Source organism: Vombatus ursinus, unplaced genomic scaffold, assembly GCF_900497805.2.
Source record: "Vombatus ursinus unplaced genomic scaffold, bare-nosed wombat genome assembly UNPS02014770.1, whole genome shotgun sequence".
Taxonomy (NCBI): domain Eukaryota; kingdom Metazoa; phylum Chordata; class Mammalia; order Diprotodontia; family Vombatidae; genus Vombatus; species Vombatus ursinus.
In genome coordinates, this window is record NW_020954548.1 from 35,321,261 (window position 1) to 35,340,438 (window position 19,178).

The 19,178-nt window shown below is 41.7% G+C and overlaps 1 protein-coding gene across 2 annotated transcripts; it reads left to right on the plus strand.

Moving 5' to 3' along the window:
- The first annotated feature begins 1,445 nt into the window (after window positions 1-1,445).
- LOC114043974 (zinc finger and SCAN domain-containing protein 30-like) lies at window positions 1,446-18,523 on the plus strand. Of its 2 annotated transcripts, none has more exons than XM_027863269.1 (4): window positions 1,446-1,512; window positions 3,821-4,352; window positions 8,543-8,690; window positions 15,584-18,523. In XM_027863269.1, the coding sequence occupies exons 2-4, from the start codon at window positions 3,930-3,932 to the stop codon at window positions 16,591-16,593; spliced, it is 1,581 nt and encodes a 526-aa protein (XP_027719070.1). In that variant the 5' UTR covers window positions 1,446-1,512; window positions 3,821-3,929; the 3' UTR covers window positions 16,594-18,523. The 2 variants fall into 2 exon arrangements, with proteins under 2 accessions (XP_027719070.1, XP_027719071.1); XM_027863270.1 differs by lacking the exon at window positions 1,446-1,512 and adding an exon at window positions 2,082-2,187.
- The last annotated feature ends 655 nt before the right edge of the window (window positions 18,524-19,178 follow it).

Consider the following 19,178-nt stretch of genomic DNA (forward strand, 5'->3'; position numbering starts at 1 on the left):
ACAACTGACGTCATTTGTAACCTTGGATTACAGTGTTTGATATGCCCAAGAACACAAATTTATAAGATCATTAATTTGGAGCTGGAAAGTACCTCTAAGATCATCAATCAAAATAAGTTTTAATTCCTGGGCAACTCTGGGGTTCTAAAACGTTAAGCCATACCACATTACTAGTAGAATATTGGAATTAAAAGATGTCCCTTCATTTCAAGAAGTTTGGGGTCATTAAAGAAGCTCAGCAGATTTCCCATTCCCAATCTATGCTACTCTCCTCTCCCTCCTCTTAATCCTGGGCTCCATCAAAATAGCACTAGGCAACTTCACAGAATCATAAGGAGATTCATGAAAGCCATATGGAAAGTAGGTAAGAAAGAGACTCAAGAAGAAAAAATAAAGAGATGGTGAAGAAAGGGCTGGTGTTCCCTAATAACTTCCCCTGGCAGCTGGTGATGGACAGTGCCCAGAGTCATGAAAACCTGAATGCAAATCCAGCCTCAGACACTTACTGGTCTGTCACCCTGGGCAAGTCACTTAAACTCTGTCTGCCTGAGTTTTCTGATCTGTAAAATGGAGATAATAACAGTCCCCACATGCCAAGGTGGCGGTGTAGAAGATATACTATTTTTTTAGAAAGGGCTTTCTTTGTAGACTTTAAAACACTAGCTATTGTTATTGCTAGATTTCCAAAGGTAACCCAGAGGAATAGGTATAAAAGCTGCCTTGTACTGGGTGGGTGGGGGGTGTAGACAGAGGAAAAGGCAATGGAACAGAGAAAGGGGTTGGGTAAACACCTCCTCACCCCCCCCCCCAAGTCTGGAGAGGGCCATGGATAGCAGAGCAGGTTGGGCCCGACAAAGTACCATACCTTTGATGGAATACTAGCCACTGCCCCCAACCCCAGCCCCAATATCCCAACTTTCTCATATGCCTCACTAGAACAGCAGGCATGTCCATGAACTCAACCACAACTACCTAGTTTTAGACAAGACCACAATAGCTAGCCAATAGGAAAGCAGCACCAACAGGATGCTGAGCTGGATGTTTGGCTGCAAAAACCACAAGGGGACTTAATAACAGCAAGGAACTATCCTTAGGTGAACTTATGACATGGAAGTGCTTAGTACCTTACATTAAGAAGCCTAGCCCTCTAAGCGGAACACCCAATAAATGCCTTGGCTTGGTTTGGGGATGGTCAGAGTCTGTGAATTCTTTAGAGAAGACTTTGTGACACACCTGGACACCCCAACACCTTTGCTACCCCGCCCACAGGGAGCCTCGAGGGTTGGGCAGCACCAGTAGGAAGATCTCCAGAAGGCCGCCCAAGCCAAGAGCCAGAAGAACACCCCCTGCTGCGGCTGCTTCTCCTCCCCCTTCCTCCCAGCCAGGCGGACCTCCAGCGCCCTTCCCCCCAGATGACGTCACCGGCGCGAGACCGGCCCGATTTCCGGCAACAAACGCCATCCTGGGGCTCCTAGGCTTCATCCCCACCGCCATCTTCCTGTGGGCAAGGAGGTAAGGAGGCAGGAGGGGGAGGGGCCGTCCTCTTCTAGGTGGAGGAGCCAGGACTCGCTTAACACACAGAGCTCCAGGAGAACACTTCCCTTAGAGAGAGAAGGGCTTAAGCATCTCCAGCTGGGGCGCACAGGATGTCATGGGCGCTCGTACGAGCTGTCGCTGGACTACGATTCCCAGAAGCCTCCGGGGCCTCGGGACGTCCGTTTCCTCCGACTACGTTTCCCAGCAATCCGGGCGGCGCTGGTCTCTGGGGACGTACAGCCAGCTTCCTTTGTGTGCTGGACTCTGAGCATTGAGCTCCCTGACTCAGTGAAGCGTTTGGGTAGTAGCAGTGGCTGCAGCGGGTTCGTGTAGTGTAGACCTACGCCCTTTTGTGTAGAGCCAGCCCGGGGCGGAGCATGGACTCTGGTGGAGTCACGTGCCGCCCAAGCCTGTCACTATAGCAACCGCTTGACAGTGTTACCTTTGTCTCTATCACCCCGGGAAATGTAGTCCGGAAGTGTAGGTGAGAACCGAGTCTGGGCCGTGGAGGAGGGGTCGGGGAGGCGGGAGTGTGGGATCATCCCTGGAGTGAGGAATGCCTCAGTTACTTACGAGTTCAGAGAAATCGCCAGATTCCAGTGTCAATTTAGAAGCCTGTGATCTTGACAATTGTGTTTTTGCCTCTGAATGGTGAGTATGGGTATGAAAGAAGTCATAAGCATTTATATAGCACCTACTATGTGCCGCTACAATTATTGTCTTATTTGACCTTCACAGCAATCATAGGTTGTAGGTGCTATTATCATCCCCATTTAATAGTTGGGGAAACTGAGGCAAAGAGGGTCAGTAACTTGCCCAGGGTCACACAGCTAGTGTCTGACGCTGGATTTGAACTGGAGTCTTCCTGACCACAGGCCCAGAGCCGTGTGTGGTACAACAGCTAGTTGCCTGGGCAGTAATCATCAGAGGCAGGATCAGAGCCCAGGTGCTTTGTCTTGAAAGCCAGTACTCTTTCCACTTTACTAGAGAAGTAATCTGGGTACTTCTGGTTCCATTAATCATTTTGTTTTACTTTGGCACATGACTTTTCCTATTTGGGCCTCAGTTTTTCAAATGCTATCCCTCCTCTTAAAGTGCTGCTATTTTTATAATGAAAAAATCAGTATATTCTTTTTAAAAATTTTTTTATTAATTTATTTTGATTTATCAACAATCACTTCCATAAGCTTTTGAACTTTAAATTTTTCTCCTCCTTCCTCCCCAAGATGGTGCAAAATCTGATGTAGGCTTTACATATACATTCCTATTAAACATAAAAATTATCAGTAAATTATGGCTTACTGTTATTTGTATATCATAACAGAGAAAAGATCCAAAATTGCTTAGGAATTATTTGGTTAACATTTTTTAGTGTTATCTTTAAGTGTTTTTTCCTGTTACATTTTACAATGAATTATCCTTCTGACTGGCATTCATTCGTCTACATTCTTAAATAGCATTTATTATTGATGGAATCCTAATAAAGTTGCCCCCAGCCCAAATAGTCTAACTTCCTTTTGGGCCCCACTGAACAGCAGGCATGTCCTGATTTAACTACACAATCTGACTTTAACCACACCAAAGGCCCCCAGACTCAATCATAGGCTTCATTGAACAGCAGGCCCACTGCTCTTTCCTAGCCACTGCTCCTGCACCTCCCCCATCAACTTAATATCCTAACTCCCTTATGCATGCCTCACTGTCTCACTATAACAGCAGGCATTTCCATGTGATGGAATGCTAGCCACTGTCTCTAGCTACCCACTGCCCCCAGACCCATTCCTCATATTTCTAACAAGAAACAGGTGCGACCATGCACTCAACCACAACCACATCCATCTAATCTTGGACAGTACCATAATAGCCCGCCAATCAGAAAGCAGTACCGCCAGGATGCCCAAGCAGGATATAGACCTCCAAAACAATAGAAGGGATTTTCCCTAAGTAGGCATGTGCAAAGTAATAGCAAAAATTGTTCTTTAGGTGAACTCATGACGTAGAGAGGCTTATTATAATATCATTATCTTACATACATGCCCCTCAAGTGGTTTTTTCTGTATGTATTGTGAGAAATTGGATGTGCAATTCCACGGAGGGACCCTTCCCCATTACCTAATCCCTTAACAAACTGCTTCTGTCTTTTTAATATTCATATATTCTGTTATGTAATTGCATCTTAATGCCCATTTAAAAATCCCTGTCTTCCTCTGATAAGTTGCTGGTCCTTCTTGGAACTCAGCCTACTTCATTATTACTCTGTGTTAACAGTGGTTTCTTATCTTAGGGGTTTCCTTGAAGAACTGCTTAAGAAGAATTTCTTTAAAGCATAGACCTCTCTGGAGCTCCTATTTAAAAAAAAAACAAAAAACCCAAAACAACTTATAGAAGCTCAAATGGCTCTAGAATCCAGAGAGACTGCAGCACTGAATCCCCAGAATCAAGCAGGGAAAGAGAGGCTTCAAGTAGTAAAGGTAGAGAAATTAGAGGATTGTGTATGGGGAAAGAAAGACAGCCAGAAGAGGAACAGCCCTTCCACCCAGGAGATCTCCCGCCTGCAGTTCAGGCAGTTTGGCTACAGTGACACCCCTGGACCCCGAGAGGCTCTGAGCAAACTCCGGGAACTTTGTCATCAGTGGCTAAGACCGGAGATACATACGAAGGAGCAGATTGTAGAGCTTCTGGTCCTGGAACAGTTCCTGACTATTTTGCCAGAGGACCTGCAGACCTGGGTGAAAGATCAGCATCCAGAGAATGGAGATGAGGTGATAATCATGCTGGAGGATTTGGAGAGACAGCTTTTTGAACCAGGACAACAGGTGAGAAAGAGGCAGGTGTGATTTATTGTGGGGAAATGGGGTTAGGTTGTCTTTTCTATTAGATTGTGAGCTCCTTGAGAGCAGGCACCGTTTTTTGCCTTTTGTTTCATCCCCAGCACTTAGTATAGTGCCTGGCACATAGTAGATGCTTAACAAATACTAGTTGAGGGACAGAGGAGTGGATGGGCTCAGCAAAGGAGAGGAAATAGCAAAAGCTGAGAGCCAAGGTTAGAGCCTTTGGGGGAGCAGTCTTACATCTGGAGGAAGTGTTGTTAAGCTACAGCCCTCTGCTTGCTTTTGTAAGCCCAAGATGAACTATGGCTTAGACATTTTTAAATGAAGTGCTATTGTGTTTAAAAATGTAAAAACTAACATTAACTCCAAGTGTAGGCCATAGTCTGCCCAGCCCTGATCCAGAAGAGAGTGGAATAGTGGAAGGAAGAAGAGGAATCAAAGGAGAGAGAGAAGATGATTGACAAACAGGAAAATATAAGAGTAGAGTGTCTAGGAATCCAAGTAGGGTGGAAAGAAAGGAAGAGGGAAGGGGGGGAGAAGGTTACCAGTCTCAAATGCTTCAGAGAGATCAAGGGTGACAAATTAGAAGGTGGTCACTAGAGTGGAGACTAGAGAAGCCAGAATAGTATGAAAGAGCTGGCAATGAGGAAGAAGAAAGAATTAATGTAGTTCATTCTTTCTAGAAATTTGACACTGAAGAGGAGGAAAGATGATGTAGTGGTCACTTGAAAGAGGTAGCAATATCAGTAGAAAGTTTTTGTTTTTCAGATAAGGGAGGCTAACCATGGTTTGTAGGTGGGAGGAAAGAGCTTGCTGAGAGATAGTGAAACTTCATAATAATACTAGTATTTGTTGATTGCTTGAAGTTTTGCAAAATGCTCTCTATTCACCTGTCACCTCATTTAGTGCTGACAACAACCCTGTAATCAGTGACCTTCCCAGGATAGATAGAAGTGTCTGAGTCAGGATTCCTCCTCAGATCTTGTTGATTCCATTATGGAAAGGATTATGATGGGAACCAAATCCTGGAGGAGGCAAGAGGGGATGGGGTCAAAATGATAAGTGAAGTTAGTCTTGGCAAAGAGGAAGGCCAGCTGCTTCTTTGGTCTAGGAGGAAGAAAAGATAGGGGATAGAGAGGTTTTGAAGTGAGAAGGAAGAAAGAAGTTGAGGAGGTTTAGGTCAGATGACCTCACTCTTCTCAGGATAAGTAGGAAATGAGATCTATGATTGGGGAAGGGAGTAGGAAGTGAAGTTGGGGATGGGCAAAAGTAAAAAAAATGTGGGAAATAGTATAGGGAGTAAGTTGTAGTGAGGGACCCAGACTGATGTTGGCAAGGTTGTTTTGGACATACTCACCCACTGGCCACAGTTTTTTGACTTTCTCCAATGGCATTCAGTATTTCAAGTCTAGCCAAGTGTTATTCAGGATTGGGGATGGGTCAGTATGGAAAGGGAAAGGGGTAAAGGATTCTGAGATGATGCTTGATGTCATTGAAATAGGTGACCTATGGGGTCTAGCCTGGGTAGAGCCACAACAGCAGTGAAGGTTGAAGGGATAGAATGAACATCATTGTGATTTTGGGCAGCAGGTTTGGTAGGAATGGCAAGGTGGAGAGTTAGATTGTGATCAGAAAAGGGAATTTAAGAGTTGCAGACTTTAGAGTTGGAGCAGTGCCAAATGTTCCTGAAGCCCAAGGCATGATTCATCTAACCTGGTGGCTAAATAAAATAGAATGGGGATGAATGTGGTTGAAGTTGAGGAGGCTGAGAATTCATGAGGTCAGAGTATTAGAAAAGATCCTGGTTTCCCTTTTCACTTGTCCAAGTAACTTCAATGTGCATATTTAAGATCCTGTTATTTTACGGCACTCACAGTCAAATGCAGGAACATGAAAACATATGAAAGATTAAATGACACATGAGCATTGAGTAGCAGCACAAGAAAATACAATATATGTCACATGATTAATTCCCAAATAGGTGGTAATCTGAACTCCCCGGTGTTTCTGGAATTATTGCAGAGGGTTTGAAAATCCATATTCATATTATCGTTTTGAGCTTCAGCGCTAGCAAAATGCACCCTGTGAGTGGTGGAGGGGTCCATAGTTTTTTTCTATTAAAAAGGGGTTCTCATACTTTGCAACTCCTGTGTAGACTGTACATTTTCAAACTCAGTTGAATTAGTCTGACAATATTTCATGGAAGGTAATTAAGACCTTAAACTGGTTCTTACAGGAGAAATATGTGTGTATGTATGTGTGTGTGTGTGTGTATACAAGTATACATACCACATTACAGGCAGAAATAATAACATGAGCAAAGTAAGAAGACCGATACCTGCATACAGTGTTTACAGAATCCTTGACTAGTTTGGGGTAGATTCTTATATTTAGGTTATTGTTTAAGATAAGGCTAGAAATAAAACAGGGTCTTCCATGACAGGCTAAGGAGTTTGGACTTGATCAGTAGCACTGGGGAGCCAGTGGTTTTTTGATGCAATTCTGGTGATGTTGGTGTGTTGATCAGCAGCACTGCGGAGCTGGTGGTTTTTTGATGCAATTCTGGTGATGTTGGTGTGTTGATTTAGTAAAGGGAGATCATTTTAGGAAGCAACTTCCCTTATCCATTATTGAGCATTTCAGGTATTTTAAGTGCTTTCTGTATTCCAGGATTGGTTCTAGGTGATGGGATTACAAAAGCAGATATGAGAGAGTTCCTCTCCTAGGGGTGAGGGGAATGACCAGAATCTGAATTATGGAGGGGGCAGGAGAAATTAGAAAGGAAAAAAAAGTATTAGGAAGGAAAACTCAAGAGGACTTGGTGAATAACTAGATACAAGGAGTTAGGGAAAAAATCAAGGATGACTGAGTTTTTTTAACTGGTTGATTTAATTGCTAGTCTACATGAAAGTAAATGGGATTTCTGAGGGAGAGTGTGGAGAAAGAGTAGAGGACAAAAGCTGAATCCTGGGATAAGCATATTTATAAGTGTACAGAAAAGAACCAGAGAAGAACATAGAGGAACAGTCAGAAAGGTAGGAGAGCAAGAATGGTGTGGAATTACTGAAGCCAAAGGAGGAAAGAGTTTTAGAAAGCTGTCAGGTAGTTATCAGTACCAAATGTGGTGAAAGGTCAAAGAAGATGAAGACTGAGAATAAACATGGAGTGGGAGGGAGGAAATTAATTGAGTATGAAATGTACTGGATTTGGATTCAGAAGACCTGGGCTTGAATCCTGTCTCTTCTACTTAGTAGAGCAAGTCATCTATTAGAGGAAGACCACTGTCTGGTCCTCAGTTTCCTCATCCTGTAAAATGAAAGGGTTGGACTAGATGACTTTTAAGATTCCTTTCAGCTATTATCTTCTATCACAACCACAAGGGAGGTAAGCCCATTTTCCCAGCTTTTGTTCAGTCAGCATATTCCGTATTCTAAATCCTCTTTAATAGACTGTACTGAGAGTTTATGCTTAAGAACAATTCAGTAATGCCACAACATGGTTTTTCATAGTTTCTAAAAGTTAAAGTAACATTATGGATATGGTAGTTTTATTGTATAATTTTTGGTTGATTAACTGTGGTAATCTTACTTTTTTTCCTTTTTCTTTTTTTTTTGTTTTTTGGTGAGGCAATTGGGGTTAAGTGACTTGCTAGTCACACAGCTAGTAGGTATTATTTTTCTGGTCTGAGACTGGATTTGAACTCAGATCCTCCTGACTCCAGGGCCGGAGCTCTATCTACTGTGCCACCCAGCTGCCCCTACAGTTTATTTTTAATTGGTAAAAATGGATAAATATAAATAGGAGTTTTTCCACAATTATTAGAAGTTTTCTTGTACATTCATCTTACTACATCATTCGTTGTTCAAATAGCCATATAATATAATTAACTCAAATTTCAGAAGATTTCCTTTTTATCAGCAACAAAAATTTCTGTTGTAGTTAATTCTTTCATGTGCCAATTGAGCCTTTCTCCTGAAAGGAGCAAACTGTTTAGTAATGAAAAGGAACCTCCTGGGTTGTTTTATGGTTAATCTTAATACAGTCTCTTTAAACCTGACAAACAAAACTCTAGTTCTTTCTCCTCTGTCCTGTATCTCTGGGCTTCCTTTCTGTATTGATGTTTTTGTTTTCATAGTGGTTCCTTTACAACCCTAAACATATCTCGTTATCTCCAGGTTGCATCAAGCACACAGAGAGAGGCAGGGGCCTGGGAGAAGATGGCACCCTTGAGAGCAGCACAGAATGCACTGAATGTCCAGCTTCAGCCTATGAACGCCCAGATCAAGTGTGAGTCTCCAGAGCCCCAGTTCCTGCAAGAAAGAGGTAAGGAGCAAGGGAAAGGAAGAAGGGAGTCAAGAGAAGGTGGGGAAGAGAATGGGGCTTGTTTGTCTGTCAGAATAGCAACTGTAGGGGGCAGCTAGGTGGTGCAGTGGATAGAGCAATGGCCTTGGAGTCAGGAGGACCTGAGTTCAAATTATGCCTCAGATACATGGTACTGTGTGACCCTGAGCAAGTCACTTAACCCTGATTGCCTCGAAAAAAAAAAGAATAGCATCTGACTCCTCACTTTCTTGTCAACAATGATTAAGAGGTAGCGTGATATACAGGATTTGGTATCAAAGGACATTGGTTTCAGTGCTGGCTTTGACAATTGCAATCAATGTGATTTTGGACAAATCATGTAACTTATCTGGGCCTCAGTTTTCTCTTCTGTAAAGTGAGGGAGTTGGAGTGGATCATCTTTCAAATCCCTTCCCATTTAGAATGGGTGATTCCATGAAACTGTAGAGAGATTTTTATTTTAAAGCCCAGTCATTTCAGGTGTTACATTATTTTGCAAATTAGAAAGTCAGAATTGTCACTGTCTTTAACTTTTTAGGGATAAGAGGAAATCATATTCCTGGTTCAATTATCCCTAGGAAATTTTGCTTTAGTGTTTTTATTGACAACATTACAAAGCTATTATAGTGCATTTACTTTGTGCTTTGTTGACATCAAGATAAGTTAAGCAAGCATTTACTAAGCGCCTGCTGTGTGCCATTCATTGTGCTAAGTGCTGATTATATAAAGAAAGGCAAAAAACAGTCCCTGGTCTCAAGAAGCTCACAGTCTAATGGGAAAGACAGCGTGCAAATAACTGTGTACAAACAAGATACATGTTATATAGTGTAAATTGAGGATAGTCAACAGAAGGAAGGCACCAGCATAATGAAAATGAGAAGAGCATCTTGTAGAAAATGTTAGCTGAGATTTAAAGGAAGGCATGAAAATCAGGAGGCAGGGTTGGGGAGACTGTTGCAGTCATGGGAGACAGCCAGTGAAAAATGCAAGGAGTGGGAAATTCATAGTTATGTTTGAGGCACATCAAGGAGGCCTATGACACTGGAACTCTGGTATGTGCAGGGAGTAAGATTTAGGAAGCCTGGAAAGAGGAGAACATTGGACACGGTAGCAGCAATATTGTAACACAGTCAACTGTGAAAGACTGAGCTGTTGTTGTTAATGATCAATTAAAGATCTGATAATTCCAAAACACTCGTGATGAAAAATACTGTCCACTTCCAGAGAGAGAACTGATGAATCCTGAGGGTTTCTTGAAGCATATTTTTTCTACTTTTAAAATTTTTCTTGCTTTTTTTTTTCAACATGGCTTATATGGAAATATATTTTGCATGACTTCAACTTCACATGTATAATGAGTATCATTGCTTGCCTTCTCAACTAGAGGGAGGGGGAGAATTTAGAATTGAAAATTAAAAAATTAATTAAAATAATTCAAAACAAACAAAAGAATACTAGAAAGGTAAGAGGAAGCCAGATTTTTAAAGGTTTTAAGAGCCAGATAAACAATTTTCATATTTCATCCAAGAAGGGCCACTGGAGTTTATTGAATGAAATAGTGCAATAGTCATACATATGCTTTAGGGAGATCAGCCTTACAACTGAATGGAAGATTGACTGAAATAGGGAGGGACTTGGGGCAGAGAGATCAACCATAAGGCTATTGCATTAGTCTAAGCAAGAGCTGATGAAAACCTGTGCCAGGCTAATAGCACTGCCATTGGAGAGAAGGACGCACATCCTAGAGGTGTTAGGAAGGTGAAAAGCACAGGACTTGATAGCCCTTTTGATAGGAAAGCGAGAGAGAGTGAGGAGTCCAGGATGACCCCTAGGTTTTGAGCCTGGGAAGGGGTGCTTTGGGTAGTACTAATGAAGTTGGAAGAAGGGAGGATTTAGGGGGAATAGTAATGAGTTCAGTTTTGGACATTTTGAGCTTAAGATGTCTATGGAACATTTTGTTTAAGATGTCTTATTGGCAGTTGGAAATGAGATCCTGAAGTTCAGGAAAGAGATTAGGGCTGGCTAGGTAGATCTGAGAATCATCCAATTAGAGGTGATAATTGAGTATATGGGAGCTGATGAGATCACCAAAAGAAATAGTATAGAGGGAGAAGAGAAGAGGTCACAGGACAGAGCCTTGGGGGACACCTATAATTAGTGCTGGCCTTGACAAATGTTCAGTGAAGGAGACTGAGAAGGAACAGTCAGGCAGGAGGAAAAAGCAGGAGAGAGCAGTGTGGGTGAAACCTGGAGAGGAGCATGTCAAGGAGAAGAGGGTGACTGACATTGTCACAGGCTATAGAGAGTTCAAGAAGGATGAAGGGTGGGAAAGGTCATCAGACTTGACAATTAAGAGATTGTTAGTAACTTAGGAGAGAGGAGTTTCAGTTGAATGGTGAGGTCAGAAGCCAGACCACAGAGAGGTAAAAAGAGAGAGAGAGTGTGATAGGGAAGGAAGTGGAGGCACCTATTGTAAAAGATCATCTCAAGGAGGTTAGCCAGGAAAGGGAGGAAAAATAGAGAGTGATAGCTAGTGAGAATGGACATGTCAGGTGAGGTTTTTTGAGGACAGAGGAGATGTGGACATGTTGGTAGGCAGCAGGGCAGCAGCCAGAAGATTAAAGCCAGGGAAAGATTAAAGATAAGTGATGGAGTGGGGATGACAGAGAGGGCAGTCTGTTAGAGGAGACAGGAAAGAATGGGATCTCTTGAGCAGGTAGAGGGGTGAGCCTTGGTAAGCTCTCTCTTCAAGAGATCCAGGAGTAAAGCTAATGGCAGAAGACCTGTGAGTGATCTGAGAGGAGGAAGGAGGAGAAAAGAAGGAGGTCTTGACAAATGAACCCAATTTTTTCATTGAAATATAGGGCAAGGTTTTCAATTGAGAGAGTCGGGTCTGGGAGTCATTGGAAGTGTGAGGAGGATGACTAGTTTTAGATAAGGTGCTGCTGTGAGTGGGGTAGTGAATTGATTTAGGAAGTTCAAAAGGAATGCCTTGGTGTAGTGAGGGCCCATTTGAGGTTATGTAACATAAATTTGAGGCAGCTAGCTGGCCTAGTGGATAGAGTGCTGGGCATGGAGTCAGAAGACCTGAGTTCAGATCTTGCCTTAGACACTTTGTAGCTCTGTGACCCTGGGCGGGTCACTTAACCTTGGTTTTCCTTGATCCACTGGAGAAGGAAATGGCAAACTACCCCAGTATCTTTGCCAAGAGAACCCTGCGTGAGGTCATGTAGAGTCAGACACAACTGAACAATAATAACAAAAGTAAATTTGTAATGGACCCACGCAGCATAGTTTCATGATTTTCTCCACCTTCATCCTGCAGTGGGAATGAAGGCAGAGGATGGAGGATGGGAGCAATTTAAGGCCAATTCTTGGAGAGGTCAAGATTAGTGATAGGATAAGAGGGCAAGGGATTCAAGAGAAGAGAATAGAGTAAAACTGATCTGGTTCACCAAAGGGACACAATGGGGAAGGTACCCTGAGCTCCTCTCCTCCCTCCTGCAACTTCCTTTTATGTATTCTCTTCCCCCATTAGAAGTAAACTCTTTGAGAACAGGGACTGTCTTTTGTCTGCTTGTATTTGTCACCCCAGCATTTAGCACCATGCATTCTACTTCAAGGACCCTTAATAAATTCTTATTGACTTGGGAGTCAGGGAGAGAAAGGGAGAGATGGGAAGAGGATAGAAGAGGGCAGAGGAGGGGAGGAAAAGAGAAAGATTCCAGCAAGTTTCTGGACAAATGAAATTCCCTGTTAAAACTGCCTCATTCTAGACTTTTGATCTATTTCCCAAGCTGCTCATTTCACTCTTTCTGCCCAGGTAGTCTATAGTACATTCCATTGACAATATCAATGCTGTTTCTCTGTTTCTATTGAAGAAAAATATCAATACTGTATTTTTGGCACAAATCTTCAAGAAACAATTTAATTTAATATTAAATATAATAACCAAGCTCCTTTTGGCTTGCAGGGAGAGATGTCCAAACTGGCATAGTTCCCCGTGTCCCCCAACAAACTCTTTAGCCCAAGAAGATTTGAGATAACATTTATAGAAATCTGGCACAATGAAAAAAATGTAGATTAAAATTCAGTTTGGGGATTAACATTCTAAAGCAATAGTCACCATTCATCCTTTGTTGGACACTTCCCTTAGGTTGTCTCCTGGGGTCAACTGAAGGAATCCCTTGAGCCCTCCCTGCCCTAAGTATCTTAATCCCTTCTCAGTGGAGAAGGTCAGGTCCAGGCACTATTTGCTGAGGGATGGATCAGTAGCCTGATTAAGAGGTGTTCCTGTTCTAAATTTTGGTTACCACACTTAATCCTTTTCCCTAAGAAAGGCTCTGACCTAACCTACCTCAAACTTGTCTTTCATCTAACCAGGGAGTTTGGAAATGGGTGTTTTTAGGCTAAGAGAACTATTATTTCTTAATCTCTTCAGTTTTACAAAAGAGGAGCTTTTTTTTTTTTTTTAATATATGCTTTCAGGCTCCTCTGCATCATGTTTCTCTTGTTTGGTTTCTGGATTTCCTCACCCAAGCGTACCTTGTTAATATGTCATGATATGCTGCCTTTTCTCTGTCTTGTTGCTTTTGGATAAGGTAGATTCTTGCAGAGCCTGTTACAGGTCTTAGTCTCATCCAGCCAAGCTTCAGTGGTAATGGGGTGTTGGGACCTGGACCCCTTAAAGAAAAAGACCATGTCTTTGAAAGCAACTCAGTACTCAATTTTCCCATACATTTCAGCAACCAAGATCATTGGTGCCTCTATCCAAGGCACCTGGCCCACCCCAGCCCACCCAGATCACCTAATTAGCTTACTGGACATTCCTTTCACTGTTGCACTTGGCCCACCCTAGACTACTTACCACTCCTTAATCCCAACCAGATCCTTTCACTATCTGTTTTGAATATAAGCATCAGCCTCATCCTCATTAGTTTGCAGGTTTGCTAGGGACTTCACCCTATTCTACTAGGGTTACATTAAACTTTGCCATTTGACTAGAAGACATTTTGAGTGTGTGAATTTTTTCCAGGCAACTCTGCCTTGTACCCAGGTCTGGAAAGCCTTTGGAGGAACTCACCAATGAGAGAAGGAAGCTAGCATGGTGGAGGGTTGTTCCAGGATTAAATGGCAGCTGAGGCATGGTGGCAGAGTCCAGAAAGTCAGGAGCAGAGTCAAGAGGATGGAGTGAGGCTTCGCTGGCCTGGGCCTCTCTTCATAATGGAGAATCTAAGAGGAACTCATGGATGGAAAAAGGGAGCTAGTGTGGTGGACAGATATTCCAGGGTGAGAAGACTTCTGGAGTAGGAGTGGATGGAAATTCCAGTTCAGCACTGAGGGAAGATCCAGGTTGTGATAGTGGCAAAGTTTGGAAAGTCAGTTTATGAAAAATGGTCCAGGTCACCAGAATGAGAGCTGTTCCATTATTCTTACCACCCACCTGTTCAGACCCCGGCTGTCCATCATCCCCTCATATTTCCTACTGTTAATGAAAGCTCATTTTCCCCAATCTCCAGTTTTTTAGTACTAGTTTGTAATGTTATTCCTGTTTGGCTGATCCATATTTCCCCCCTTCTTTTAAAATGTTTTGTTGATAATCTTTTTTATCACACTCAGTTCCCAATTCCTTCACTCCCAACCCTCCCTTGTAACTTAAAATGTACAGATGAGCAAGACACAAATATTGGCCTTGCCTGACAATATATGGCTCATTGCATATCTATAATATACCAGCCCTCTGCTGAGAGACACGTGCCTTACCAGCATCACTCCACTGCTCAGAGTTCTGAAATCCTTGAACACTGTTTTCCTTTACATATTAATGATCATGTAAATTGTGCTCTGGAGTTTGCTTGATTCTTAATGAACTGTTGTTCATAAAAGGCTTCTCAGGCTTTTCTGAGTGCTTCATATTGATCATTTCTTATGGCACAATAATATTCCATTATTTTCATATACCACAGTTTGTTCAGTCATTCCTCATGTGATGGGCTCGTACTTCCTTCAAGTTCTTTGTTATAATAAAAAGTGCTGTTATGAATATTTTATATATGAGACCATTCCCTCTGTCTTTGGCTTCCTAAGTTCTCTGATTTGTCTCTTCTTTCTTATTGTCATAGACTGGTTCACTTTTTGTGCTACATTGTCCTTTCTGCCACATACCTCTTGCCTGCCTCCATCACTTGGCACCTGTGTTTTCACCCTTGTTTCCTATTACCATTTCCTCTAGATTGGGATGCTGTTTGTTACAGCTCACTGAAACATGTATAGACTGCATGCATATCTTGCACAACATATTAATTTAATTTTGACTTTTCATTTTCTAAGAGCAATGTGACTTCATCGAAATGGTGATGGATTTAGAATCTGGATTTTAGTTCCAGCTCCACAACCCACTAACTATGTGATGTTGATTGATTTATTTAATCTCTCTTGGCCTGTTTCCCTGTCTATAAAAGAGGATGTTGGAATAGATTGCCTCTAAAGAGCCTTCCCACTCTAAATCTCTTTATCTTCTCACCTCTCTTATCCTTGCTTTCCTAATATATAAAAATAGGATAATCATACTTCTTGCTTATTCAAAGGGTGGTTGTAATAATCACAACAGGTAATGTATGTAAAGGACTTGGAGTTATGAACCCTGGTTAATATTCTTTTTTTTTTTTTGCCTGGGTAATGGGGTTAAATGACTTGCCCCGGGTCACACAGCTAGTAAGTGTTATATGTCTGAGGTCACATTTGAACTCAGGTCCTCCTGACTCTAGGGTTGGTGCTCTATCCACTGTACCACCTAGCTGCACCTAATATTCCTTTTAAGAAGATTCCTTTCTTCCAACACCCATGACATTTGTATTTTCGGTTGATCATTTCAGATTTTGAGACTAGTACCAAGTGGACTCTTCCAAAGCAGGAACTTTCAGAGGAAGAGGAGTCACAAGAGAGGCTATCTGGAAGATTCCCAGTGGATGCTTACAAGGGAACCAAGGTTGGAGAAGCCTATGAATGTGAAGGCACTCTAGACAAGCAACAGGGAAACAAAGTGGAGAAAGTAGAGGGATCCCTTTCTCAGGATGGAAGTTTTGTGGTAGTGACCATCCCTTCTGAAAAAATTCCCTTAGGAGAGAATGGCCATAAATATGATGAATGTTTGTGTAATTGTCATTTGAACTCAAACCTGGTTACACGACAAAGAATTCCAACAGGAGAGAAACTCTATGTATCTGCTACAAATGACCAAAACTCCAGACAGAATTCATCTTCTAATGTGCATCAGAAGAATCAGACTGTCTGGAAACCTTATGAATGTAATGAATGTGAGAAAACCTTTAAGCAGAACTCAGATCTTAGAAAACATCAGAGAATTCATATGGGAGTGAAACCTCACAAATGTACTCAGTGTGGGAAAGCATTCAGTCAAAGCTCTGTTCTTAGGAAGCATCAAAGAATTCATACAGGAGAAAAGCCCTATACATGTGATGAATGTGGGAAAGCCTTCAGGGGGAGCTCAGACCTTATTCAGCATCAGAGAATTCACACTGGAAATAAACCCTATGAATGTAGTGAATGTGGGGAAGCTTTTCGTAGGAGCTCACACCTTGTTCAACATCGAAGAATTCATACTGGAGAAAAACCCTATCACTGTAGGGAATGTGGGAAAGCCTTCAACCACAGCTCTTCCTTTAATCAACATCAGAGAATTCATACTGGAGAGAAACCCTATGGGTGTAATGAATGTGGGAGAACCTTCAGTCAAAGCTCATCTCTTACTCAACATCAGAGAATTCACACTGGAGAGAAGCCCTATGAATGTAAAGAATGTGGGAAACCCTTCAGGCATAGGTCGGCCCTTATGAAACATCAGAGAGTACACACCAGAGTTTAACCTTGTGCAGATTTTGAATATGAGGAATCTTCTGGTAACTTTGCTGCTTCTAAGTTCAGAAAATGCATGAGGTCCTCAAGGGCAGAACCTATGTTTGTGTTACTGTGTATGACTATCACCTGAGTTCCATGTGCCTATGATACCTTTCTTAGGGTTTCTTTGGTGATTGACTAATCTATGTTTCTTGCTATTTGTTATTTAAAGTATTTACTGTTACTGTTGTCAATAGTTATCTTCTAAGGGGGTAGGTATATGATTTTTGCCTCTTTAGAAAGGATGGAATTCATATCCCAGGAAAATGAAGATTGTACTTCAGGGGATCAGTGCAGTTTTGGGTGGTCAGTGCCCCTTCTTCAGGATGTATAATGTAGGCGTCTGAGTTCTCTGAAATGAATTGGGGACAATTTTTTAAGAATGTCTAAGTAGACAGTTACTGGCCTAGAGGATAGTACGATGACAACTATTTATGGTTCACAGTCATTTTGACCTATATCTGGGAAGAAGAGACTGGATCTTGAGGCAGGTAGAAAGAGCATTCAGCATAATAATAGTCCTGATGTCCGTTAATGATTACCACTACCACCCCGCTTCTTCCCTTAGCCAGAAGTCACCTTGTATCATGACCACTCAGGCCTTGAGGTCTCTGTCCTGAGAACTACACTCCTCAGTCTCTCTGGCCCATTGTGACATCTCATTTCCTTACTACATTCTTCAGGGAGAGAGTATGCCTTAACCACTGTCTTATACCTTAACCCATTTTCTCTCATGTTAGTGCTGAAAAACCATGATTTAGAAGAGCAGTTACTGACTTAGTTCCTAGAATAGGTACCTAGTCTATGGATACTTTAGGCCCTTGTGCCTCTGAGAAGGCAGAGAAAATTCTGTTCAGCTTCTTAGTCTCTGAAAGTCCCGATTTTCCACAGTGCTGTGGGTTTGGCTTGAGTGACTTAATTTTTCTCCTGATTTGTGACTCTATAATAGACTTTTCGAACTATAGTGTTGGAAAGAGATTTTACTTTGTACCTTTCTTTGATCAGTCAGTGCCCTGAAAGCTATTGCTACAGAGGAGTGGGTGCATAGGTATGCAGTGTGCATGTATGTGTTGCAAGCACATGTTTATTTTTGTTGGCTACCCAGTGTTTTTTTTCCTTTGTGACCTCCTTTCCACAGCCTCCCATAAAAGCTTATGCATATCCTCATTCTGAACAAGGTAGAAGAACTTGTCTTGGCATATATCTATCTATCTATCCATCCATCTGTATCTGTATAGATATAGATATAGATACATATACATAGATAGATTTAACTTGAATTGTCTCCTAACATCAGAATATGTTACTGCTCTTCAATACATCCTGCTTTATGACACCAGATAGGGGGATGTAGCCTTGGGAATTTGGAAGAAAGTACTTTGATAACTGTACCAACAGAGCTCAGCTTGGACAAGCTATGCAGCTCAAGGATAGGCCAGCAGCATGGATGCAGTGGCAACTGATCAGTCAGGAACTCAAGTGTGGAGAATGGACAAGGGGCCAGCATCCCTTCCACTAACTTAGGGAAATGGCATCACAGCCATTTTGTGATGGAATGGTCAGCAGTCTCTGGATATAGAAATATTTCTTTTAGACCAATTAAACCATATCATTAGTCCCTGTCCAGGATATGAAAATGCCAAGCAGTGGGCCAAAATAAAAAGACTAAAACCCTAAAAGGGTTATGGCTCCAATCCTCGGTCGCTATAGAATTAGAAGGAAGCACCATAGTTTTTGGATGGTAGGAGAGAGGGTTGTTGGCACCTGGACTATATAATAAGGACTGTGAGGCCTAAGGTAGAGATAGGAGGGAAGGTAGTTTGATCCTAAGGACTATTAATCTAGCTCCTGGACATAAAATGGTATGATACATATTTTATTTTTATTTATTTCTTAATTTTTTTATTCATTTTAAACTTAAATACAAAATGAGAAAAGAAAAAAAAGAGAACAGTTCAATGTACACAGCAGAACATAAGATTCAGTACAAAACTATACATTTTCATTTCAAGAAAACCTATATAATTGATACTACACATTGTCTTCAAAGCTACCCAATTTTTCTTTGCTCCCTTGTAGGTTTTCTTTTGTTTTCTGCTGTGCACTTTTTACTTTTTTTTTCCCCTTGCTCCCCCCCCCACCAAAGAAAGGCTACAATTCAACCCCGATACACGTATACATACACACACAACCCTACGTAGATATCTATAAACATACACATACACTCATACACATATAAGTAAGATGGTACTATGCATATTTCCACTTGTCATCTCTTTCTCTGGAGGTAGATAGCATCTTCCTTCATAGGGCCAAGTCTTTCCATGTTTTTTTCTAAATCAACCAGCTCATCATTTCCTGTATCACAGCAGTATTCCAACACAATCACATCCTATCTAAGAGATTGTCCATCAGAGTTTTTTCCCAATTTTCTGCATTATTCAAAATAATCAAAATTCTCACCTTATAATATAGTTTAAGAGCTGATATTGCTGAATCTCCTTCCTTTACCTCTTTTTTCCTTGTTTTGTCTTTTTGAAATTCCTGATCTTT